The sequence below is a fragment of the Anarrhichthys ocellatus genome, unplaced genomic scaffold (assembly GCF_004355925.1).
Source record: "Anarrhichthys ocellatus isolate YVR2014 unplaced genomic scaffold, GSC_Weel_1.0 scaffold2, whole genome shotgun sequence".
Lineage (NCBI taxonomy): Eukaryota > Metazoa > Chordata > Actinopteri > Perciformes > Anarhichadidae > Anarrhichthys > Anarrhichthys ocellatus.
This window is the reverse complement of record NW_022280032.1, coordinates 1291611-1302338: the sequence shown is the minus strand read 5'-3', so window position 1 is coordinate 1302338 and position 10728 is coordinate 1291611. Positions and strand designations below refer to the sequence as shown.

The 10728-nt window shown below is 41.8% G+C and overlaps 1 protein-coding gene across 1 annotated transcript in view; it reads left to right on the top strand.

The window, feature by feature from the left end:
- Window positions 1-10728, top strand: part of cftr (CF transmembrane conductance regulator) — a 36594-nt gene that overhangs the window by 15814 nt on the left and 10052 nt on the right. Inside the window, exons 12-19 of the mRNA XM_031865609.1 lie at window positions 1328-1422; window positions 4052-4138; window positions 4595-5393; window positions 6243-6371; window positions 6450-6487; window positions 6955-7241; window positions 7393-7472; window positions 8107-8257. Coding sequence (XP_031721469.1) covers window positions 1328-1422; window positions 4052-4138; window positions 4595-5393; window positions 6243-6371; window positions 6450-6487; window positions 6955-7241; window positions 7393-7472; window positions 8107-8257 — 1666 coding nt within the window. The remainder of the gene's footprint in view (window positions 1-1327; window positions 1423-4051; window positions 4139-4594; window positions 5394-6242; window positions 6372-6449; window positions 6488-6954; window positions 7242-7392; window positions 7473-8106; window positions 8258-10728) is intronic.

The following is a 10728-nucleotide window of genomic DNA, read 5'->3' as shown; positions in this document are numbered from 1 at the left end:
CACACACACACACACACACACACACACACACACACACACACACACACGTGTCTTTTTAAACTATGCTGCGTTGTTGTCACAAGCTGTTAAACAACCTGTTAACTTCATCCCTCTATGCGCTCCCGTCGGGACACCGGAAGTTGTCGTTAAACAGGTAGGACGTTTTTTTTAACGATGACACACTCGTGCTGTCACTTCATCCTCATTGCCGTCTGTTTGTCGTCAATTACCGTCCGAAACGCAACTCACGTGACATCCTTCATGCGCCTGTCCCGTCTGTGGTTTGTGCTTTTTGTGCGGTTTCCACTTGAGCCTGTAAATCTCTGATTATATGAACATGAATTGTAAAAGTCATGTATATGAATGTGTTCTTTGGGTTGTTGTATTTAGGCATACTAGGATACTTTAGCATGAAAACAAATGAAGCTTTTATTGGTTATTGTACGGGTGCAGTTAAATCTTTATGCGTTTCTTTAGTCAGAACATTCTGGAAAGAGTCACCACATCCCCCAAAATGATCTGTGCACCAAACAGCTTCTGCAGCTTCTTATCTTAATGGCTGAGTATTAATGATGTGTTTTCATTCCAAAGTTATCAGGATACAGTTTGAGCTTTCAGTTTCTATCCACTTCCAGTAAATGTAGCATTTAGCATGCTGGTAGTGCAGCTCACACCCTGAAAGCTATTTTCTCCATGTTTCAGTGATAAAATGTAGAATAAGTGAGTCTACGAGTGATATATGAACAAACCCCTCTGTGTGAACCTTCAGCACACAGAGAGGAATGAACGAGTGAAGTTTGGTGAATGTAAGAGCTGCTGAAGTGGAGATTTATCATCAGAGTCTGAGAACAAACTCATTAAGAGGAAACGTCCTTTAAAGAGACGTTTAGTTCCAATACAGACATTTAGAGACTCTACAGGTGAATAGGGTCAAAACATGAACTACCAGATATCACCATGAAACTTCACCACTTCATCACTCACATGAAGAGGATTATTGTTTATATTACAAGTTTCCTGAAATTCTGTTTAAATATGCAAATTAGGCATTATCTAATGGTAAGTTTTGGAGAAATCTACAGATGTAAATAAACAAAAGTAGTAACATAAAAACCTTATTTGGACATTTTGGATGTTTTCTTTCCACTAGTCTGAAAGAAGACATGTTATGGAAGATACATACTGCAGCACAAAATCTCAAAATGTATCAAAGCAGTAAAATCAATATTTTGGCTGGTAGTGTCTCGCCTTAAAGTGCCAGTTTGTGGCATTAAGCTGAGCGTGCATCTATGTGTCTGACTCACTGACATCTTGTTTTCCTCTCTAGGACTTCGACTTGCTGCCTGAGAAAGACAAAACGCTTCTCCTGGAAGGAGGGGTGACCCTCAGCGGGGGTCAAAGGGCTCGCCTCGGCCTGGCCAGGTACTTCCTGTCACCTCATGTATCCATCAGCCACAGTAGAGCTGAATATGAATATATAGAGATCAATATATATATTGAATATTTAGTTATTGACTTCGGAAAGATCGTCTTTTTAATACATTTTTCTTTTTAGACTTCTTTCTTTATAACAGTGGATTCACTTGAACTTAAATATAATTCAATTGAAAAAAAGGATTAAAATATATATATATATATATATATATATATATATATATATATCCAAGGAATTATATAAATTATATAAAAAATAATAAATACAAATTAATTTGTTAAAAATAGATGTGATAAATTTGTAACGTTCTTCCACAACCGACTGAAAACTGCTCAAGATAAATATTCAATTTATAAAATAATATATAAAAATAAATTGGATCAAATATGTTCACTGCCACAACCTAAACTAAAAAACTCTGAAACATATAATCAACATTTTTGGTAAACTATATTCAACATATTCAGAAACACGGGGTGCGCTGGATTTATAACACAAAACAAACCGAGAGTGATCGTAACTGAAAATAAAATCTGATCAGTATCGTCAGACCGCCTCTGTTGATTAATTCATTTTTATTTTGTCCAACCTTTTATGTGTTGTTGTTTTGCTATCAACAAAAATAGAAATAATTCAGGATATGAGTCACACTTCTAGTTGATATAAATAGAGCAAGTAGTGAGTTGTTTTGTGGCGTTTTAAGAGATCATCAATCTGCTGACTGGAATCCGTGGTGTGTAATAAAAGTTGTGTTATAAAGAGAGCTTCTCACTCAAAACAACTGACAGAAAAACAGCATTTCTTTCCCTTTCTTAAAAAAACCACACGTAATCACTTCTGCACCGTTAGAGATCTGCATACAGACTGCAGTCAATAAACTAATCACCGTCATCAATATCATCATTCCAAGCACGGCCAGAGGAAGAGTCTCCACTCCGTGGACGTCAATAAAAACATCTGCTAAATAACATTCATCTTATTACTTAGGGTTTTTATGTCTTTGGCAACTCTTCAAGTCACAGTATTTGTTCCGATAATCTTAACCTGCCAAAGCCGATAACCGTCACCTATCATTCTTATCTGTGTGTTTGTCTGCCTTCACTAACTATTGCGTTTTTACGGCCTGACTCTTTAATGCCGAGTGCTTTCTACGGCCCCCAGTAGACATTTATTACTCCATTAAAACCTGCGTGTAGGTCACAGCAGTCGGACGCTCTCATATTCCCATGCATTATTTATTGCTTTAGTGTCCTGGCATCAATTTGCAGACACTCATTTGGTTTTTGGGGCTTCTGCCATCGCTGTAAACATCCACTGGAATTGATTTGTTCCCACAGGGACCCGACTTCCTCATTTACACCATCTACTGTCTGTGTCTCTTGCTCTTTGTTTCCCCTGTATTCTCTGCTTCTCTAACCTTAAAGGGATAGTTCTGGGGCTGTACGAGGTACTTAGTCAGTGTCCTATTTACAGTAGATGACAATCGGCACGCTCCCAGTTTGGAGAAACCATAGACTGTATATAAGAAGTTGACATAGTCATCATGACGTCACCCGTTGGTTTGTGGACTGATGTTTGAAAGGCTCAAATTCGGCATTTTCCCCGTCGCCATCTTGGATTACAGCCGCCGCCATGTTGTTGTTTTTGCAACCAATGAGCAGAAGTTACCATATTTGGAATGCGGAGAAGTGATGTAGAGACACCGTATACGGCTCTGGTAAAGCATCCCCTGCTTTATGGTCTGTGTGACTCTAAATGGACCATAATGTACTAAATGAACATCATGCTGTATTGAAGAAGACTTGAAACTAGAGATTGAGACCATAAACTCATGTTTACAATGTTTACTGAAAAGCCACAGGACTCCTGCGACAAAACAAGTAATTTAATGTGGCCGACCACAGGAGATGCTAATCTACTGCTACAACAATGGGTTAGTTTGTTTGTGTCATTTTGTGATTTTGATGAATCCGAACTAATCATTTAAAAGTTAAAAGGTCTTGTTTTAAGGGCCCCTTACAAGATAGAGTTTACTGAGGACCCTCAGTTTATTTATGTAAAGATTAACACATGTATTAAACATATTTGCAGATTAATTATGCAAATGTTAAATTAGAGCATAATCTATGAACTATTATGCATTTCAAAATTAAGATATTATTCTTTAAACTTTTAAGCCTTTTGTAAAAAAACAACTAAAAACAGTAATGATAATTTTAATTAATAAATCTAAAAACTTTTCAGACCCCACTATGAGAATCACTGCTTTAAAACACCAAAGACATCACACATAACACAAAGAAATCGAGGCAGCTGTGGACCAGCAACCCCTGTGTTCTGCTGTTACTGTTACTGTCAATGGAGTCCGGTACTTATGAATAGAGCACAGATAACACTTCAGTTCCTCGTCTGAAAGGGCTGTCTGTGTGTCTAAAATACGTTTTGCTGCCGTCCCCGTCCACAGCAGCACATTACTTTTCTCCCGTGCCAGTACAGTGTAGCCCTCCACTGTAGATAACACACTTGATTATAGATAAGCACCTCATACAACCCCGTTTATAAAAAAACATCCAAACTGTCCCTTTAAGACTCTCTGACTTGTGTTTTCTCCCTCAGGGCCGTGTACAAAGATGCAGACCTCTACCTGCTGGATGCACCTTTCACCCACCTGGACATCGTGACGGAGAAAGAGATCTTTGAGAAGTGTGTATCCCAACAGAGAGTCTTTCATGTGTAGGAGGAGGAGGAGGAGGAGGGGGGGGGGGGGGGTGGTTGAGCTGACAGTTTTAAGTTCAAGGTCAAGGTTGTCTGTTGTTGTCTCAGACACACTCTTGGGTCGACTGTGGAGCGTCACGGCTGCTTCATCACACTGTTACGTTCTCAGGAAAAGGGAGTTGGAGCAAAAAGGGAATTATGCTTTGATGAAATGTGGCAATCTTTCAGAGGGGCAAAGAAGCAGGCAAAGAACATTTTGGTTTTGTAGTCGAAGCCTGAAAAATAAAGTAGCTTGTTCATTTCAAAGGGCTGGTTATTCCTTGAAGATTTGACACCTCAACCTGTCTTTTCTTCTTGTTTTTTATAGAGACATACTTAAAGAAATATGTGAAAGTTGACACATACGTTTCTCTACAACCTCTAATTTTCTGATTGACTTCACAGATGCGTCTGCAAACTTATGGGGTCCAAGGCGCGCATCGTGGTCACCAGCAAGTTGGAGCATCTCAAGCGAGCGGACAGAATCCTGCTGCTGCACAACGGAGACTGCTACTTCTACGGCACCTTCTCGGAGCTGCAGGCCAAGCGGCCCGACTTCAGCTCCCTCCTCCTCGGCATGGAGGCCTACGACAACGTCAACGCGGAGCGGCGCAGCTCCATCCTCACGGAAACTCTCCGCAGGGTCTCAGTGGACGAAACCGCCGGCTTCCGAGGCCCGGAGACGATCCGCCAGTCGTTCCGACAGCAGCCGCCTCCGATAATCATCTCCGGGACCCAGGGCCATCCCGGTGGTGACTGCTACCCAGAAAAACGGAAACAGTCCCTCATCCTCAGTCCGCTGGCAGCCGCTCGCAAGTTCTCCTTCATCGGGAACTCCCAACAGACCGCCAACACTCCCCAGTCCACCACGATAGAGGACGGGGTCTGTGAACTCTCCGAGAGGAAATTCTCGGTCGTACCCGAGGACGATCAGGTGGAGGAGGTGCTCCCCAGGGGGAACTTGTACCACCATGGGTTGCAGCACCTCAACGGGCAGCGGCGCCAGTCCGTCTTGGCATTCATCACCAAATCTCAGGAGCGCCAGGAGCGCAGAGAGCAGATCCAGATTCAGTCGTCCTTCAGAAAAAAGCTGTTGATCACGCCGCAGTGCGACCTGGTGTCCGAGCTGGACATTTACGCCCGCCGCCTGTCCAAGGACAGCGTCTATGACATCAGTGAGGATGTGGACGAAGCAGACATGGAGGTAGAGCTTTGTTAGAACCCTGTTCGAGGCATCTTAGAGTACATGAGTAGACACATTTTTATGTTTAGACTAGAAGAATGTTTTCTTCACCCTCATTTTTATGATCTGGTGAATACCAACAAAATGTACTTAACCTCAAACTAAAGTTACTATGAGGAACTTAACTTAAACTTAAAATAATGCTGATCCTCTTTATGACCTACATCAGTAAACAAGACCATCAGTGAGAAGATTGGCTATTTCTATATAGTTATTATAAATGCTTGTCATCGGGTTCAGGGGGAAATCAGATGCAATCATGCAGGTTCACCAGAAACTCCTTCAGCTCAGACTCCAGCAGATCCTCCAGCAGAGACCGGTCCACCGTGGACAGACCCTGATCCTCCAGCAGAGACCGATCCACCGTGGACAGACCCAGATCCGGCTTCACCTGCAGCCTTGGACCTGCAGTCGGGGCTCTGGAGGGAGGAGGAGAGCTCAGCTCCTGGCAGCAACAGCAGCGTCTCCTCCTCCTCCTCCTCCTCCTCCTCCTCCAGGAGCAGAGCTTCTCCTCTCTGGGAGCCAACATCGACACCACGCTGCTGGAGACCCAGGACGTATTGCCGGACCCGCTGGAGGGAAGGGAGGCACGGGAGAACCAGAACCAGGACTGAGAGAGGCAGACTGCCAGACCCTGCTGCAGTAACATGAGAGGTTTTCTGAAGGGAGTCTGGTGCTCAGAAACCACTTTAGTCCACAGGGAGCAAAATCAAATTCAACACAAAATAAAAGTTCCTCGTAGTAACTTTAAAGTTTGTCTGATATACGGGTAGGTCTGCAGGGTAAAAGAACCGTTCTCTTCCTTCACAGCAATGCTTCGCAGATGAACGTGAGAACATCTTTGAAACTACCTCATGGAGCACATACCTTCGCTACATCACCACCAACAGGAGCTTAGTCTACGTCTTAATCTTCATCCTCCTTGTCTTCTTCATTGAGGTAAAATTACCATTTTTTTAGTTGTTATTTTATTTATGTGAATTCATCTGACAATTTCTTTTCCGTTTCTACTAACAGGTTGCTGGTTCAGTCATTGGCATTTTCCTCATTACTGAGTAAGTGTTATGTTTTATGTTCCTTAAGACATCAGCTCCGAACAGAAATACTAAATATTGTCATGAATTACTTTTTTTAAACAAATACATTCAGTGGCAAAATAAATTGTTTAACAAACATATTGAAAGTGTTTAGCGAGGTGGACTTTTCTCTTGTAAAATTATGCTTTGTAGTTTGTTTCACTCTTTTATGAGACCAAATATAATTCATGTTTACATATTTAAATATATGTTAAACATATATTAAAGTAAGTTGAATCGTGCTTTTAAATGTTGGATTCATTTCAGATGAGCGGCTCAGTGTTTGATGTATAAAATATTGTTGCATACGACGCATATCTAAGTCACTCTGCGTTTCTTTGGAACTCAAAGCGTTTCCTGACTGACTGTATTTATTTGTTGTGTCAATTCGATCTAAACTTCAATCCGTGTCTCGTTCTCAAACCCTTTTGCTCCGTTCACACCAGCGAGATCTGGAGGGACGGCGCCAACCCCACATCGCCAAACTTCATCGACGAACAGCGCCCGAACTCCTCGTCGCCCCCCGTCCACCTGGCGGTCATCGTCACTCCGACCAGCGCCTACTACATCATCTACATCTACGTGGCCACGTCGGAGAGCGTGCTGGCCCTGGGATTCTTCAGGGGTCTCCCACTGGTGCACACATTACTCACCGTGTCCAAGAGACTGCACGAGCAGATGCTTAGCGCTGTGCTGCGAGCCCCCATGGCCGTGCTCAACACTATGAAGACGGGTGATTTTCAGTTTACTTCATATTTTTCAGGGTTTTTTCTGTGTGGTTTAAACATGTATTCACCTGTTTTTGTCTACTTTTAGAATCTGTTTAGCCAAATGGAAAAACATACTAATTGAGTTCATTTTCCTCCTTGTTTGTCCTCTTCCAGGCCGCATCATGAACAGATTCACCAAGGACATGGCCACCATAGATGACATGCTGCCTCTGGTGCTGTTTGACCTCATTCAGGTAGACTGAATGTTTTCAGGTTTCAAGGCCTATTTGTCGCACACTCGACACACCTCTACATGTTCAATGAGACGCGTGTTTGCCTCCTCCGGTACTGCACTGAAATATGAATATACAATGTGTGCAACAATAAGATAAAAACAACAGAGACAATGTATTCAGAAAAGACAAGATGGTATTTAGTAAAGAAAGCTCGGGCGAAAACGCTTCTGAGACGGTGTGGTGTCGATGGCGTGAGGAGGAAGGAACACAAACATGTCACAGATGTTAGCGTCTCCATTCAACATCTGCTAATATAACATTTATTTTTACAATCAACAATTAATGATGAAGGCACTTGCAAATGACAAGGCAGTACAAAATGTTTACCACAATTTGGTGTTTCATTTTTTACTTAAGATTTCATTAAACTAGTTATTTTTTTCTTTTTGCAAAATGAACCAAAACACTGGCGATGAGAAGGATTTTGGGTAAATAATAATGACAATACATTTTAAACAAAATGTAAATCTCACCCTCCAGTAGTAGTAACTTTCTTTTATTGAGACTAACTCATTGTCCACTCTTTAAAATGTGTATTCTGAGATATTTCTGCGGTGTCAATCAGGTCTGATCCGTCTTATTTTATCACCAGCTCACATTGATCGTTACGGGCGCCATCTTCACCGTGTCCATCATACGGCCTTACATCTTCATCGCCGCCATCCCGCTGGCCGTCATCTTCGTCATCCTCAGAAAGTACTTCCTACGAACTGGACAGCAACTCAAGCTGCTGGAGGCTGAAGGTGAGAGAGACAGTGTGCTGTTATAGGAATTATATTATAGGAATAGTTCAATGACTCATTTTAGTAAATAACTGAAGCAAAGTAAAGGCGGCTTCTCATCAAAGCATTGCACGGAAAGTAATGTATTGAGTAACAATGACCTTCTTATAAAAAAGAGAAATAAACATTTGCGATATGTAAGTCCAAATAAAACATGGCAGCAAGAAAAGATATTAAAAAAGATATTCTGAATGCATTTAGATGTGTTTAAAATGTATTTAAAGCTTAAAATATGTTATAATATTGTATTAATCCACGTAAGGTTAGTTCTACAGATTGTTTTGTTTCTAAATGCAAAAATCTAAATGCTTTGTTTTTTACAATGCTATGCATGATTTGAAATCCATTGTGGATAAAACATAACCATATTTTTTTGAGTGGGTCTTGCTGATGCATCCATCTTGCTGAAGTATTGTTGAGTATCAGGCTGAATTGCTAACAGCATCATGTGTGTCTTTAGCTCTAGTGAAGATAATTTAATTCTGTTATTTGTCAACAACATGAGAATGAAAGTTAAGAAGAAGGAATCTGCAAGAGGGCAATAATGAAATGGCAAATATTCAAGAAGAGTAAAAGTGAGAACATGATGGGAAAACCAATAGAGTGAACAGAGGAAGTGGGACTGGACTGGGGGGGGGGGGGGGGGGGGGGGGGGGGGGGGGATGCCCGGGGGCCAAAGGTCCCGCTGAAGAACAAAAACATGACAGAGGAAGGGTTGATGGAGAGGATGCCTCAGAGGGGCGGCAACAGTTAGAGGAAGGGAGGCAGGGCGAATAAAACCGTTATCCTCCAATCAACGGAGAGTTTTGTCTCCCTGTGAAATGAAGGAAACACATTTTACACAACGGGTCGTGGTTTGTGGGGGTTAAATCTTGCAGGACAATCTTTCTAACTGCTGGACCTTCTGCCCAAGTGACAGTCTGGGAATAAATGATGTGTTGCAGAAGCGGTCAGTCTGTTGACATTGTTTTGGCAATAAAAAGGAAGGTGAGGTAGCAAAGTAGGGCAAAGCTTTAATGCCCCCCCAAGGGGTGATTTGGCTTACAAATCAGTAACATTAAATACAACAATGGGCCTCATGCATGAAGCGATATAAGAACAAATCTTCTCCTTATTTATTTTTTGGTTCGTTTCCACGATTTGTTCTTATTTTGTTAGTAGATTTCTGAGATTCACCAATGTTTCCTGATATTTGCTCTTGTCTCAGGTAAGAACCCTTTACAGGTGGTCGAGAGCACTCTCACCAAGATAAACTAAATATTTCAGTTTACAAACTGTTATTTCAGGAAATGTACGTGTTTTAATTCGAGCAACATAAAAAAAATCGCTAAAATATATCAAATTTGTATGATTAGGTGTTTTAGAGTAATTATAAATATTGGATTATTACATTTCTGGATTTCTGGAAATACTATTGCTCCATTGATTCCAGTTAATACTATAAGAAAGCCCTTGGATGATGTTGCTTAAGCTAAAACGGCCAATTTAGGGTGTTTTCTCTCACCGATGGGCTCCACCGACGCTTCAACGTTTCCAATCGTCCAACTAGTGCTAAAGGTACAAACCACAGAAAATATGGCGACAGACGCTCCCTGACGGCCGACCTTCTGCCCGGTGTGTCCCTCAAAGCAAGGAATCTCTGTGCACGACACGTTCAACATTATTAAACTTTGAATAAGCAATAGCTGTGCAGCAGCGTCAGGGCTCTGTAAAAGAAGCTCTGAGTGATCCTGAAAATGAATAGCATACATTGGGGGACAGCACATTGATCTTAAAGTCTGATTGTGGGGCAGCCGACAGGACGGTGCAGCTCTGTACAACTAGAGGATGAGATAACAGGTCACTGGACATGCTGACGAAAGATGCCACATGTGTGTGTTTTTTTTCCCTGCTCTGCCACTTTTCGAGGTCTTTTCCGGAGCCGCTGAGAGCGCGTCGAGGTCAGAGAGATGAGCCGAGCTGGGATTTCCTCCAACCCCATCCTGGTGCTGCTCGCTCTCTCCCTGGTCTCTAACAGCAAGCCCGACAAAATACAGACAACATTTTATGAGTGTTAGTCACTCAAATGTTCAGTAGAATGTTTTCGCTTTTTGGCAACGTTTTATTTGTATTTCCTAAAGATATACCCTCGATGAATCCCCTAAAACTCATCTAATCTAGTTCAACTAAAAGACCAACTAAAAGACCAACTAAAGATCCAACTAAAGGTCCAACTAAAGGTCCAACTAAAGGTCCAACTAGAGATCCAACTACAAGTCCAACTAAAGGTCCAACTAAAGGTCCAACTAGAGATCCAACTACAAGTCCAACTAAAGGTCCAACTAGAGATCCAACTACAAGTCCAACTAAAGGTCCAACTAAATGTCCAACTAGAGATCCAACTACAAGTCCAACTAAAGGTCCAACTAAAGGTCCAACTAGAGATCCAACTA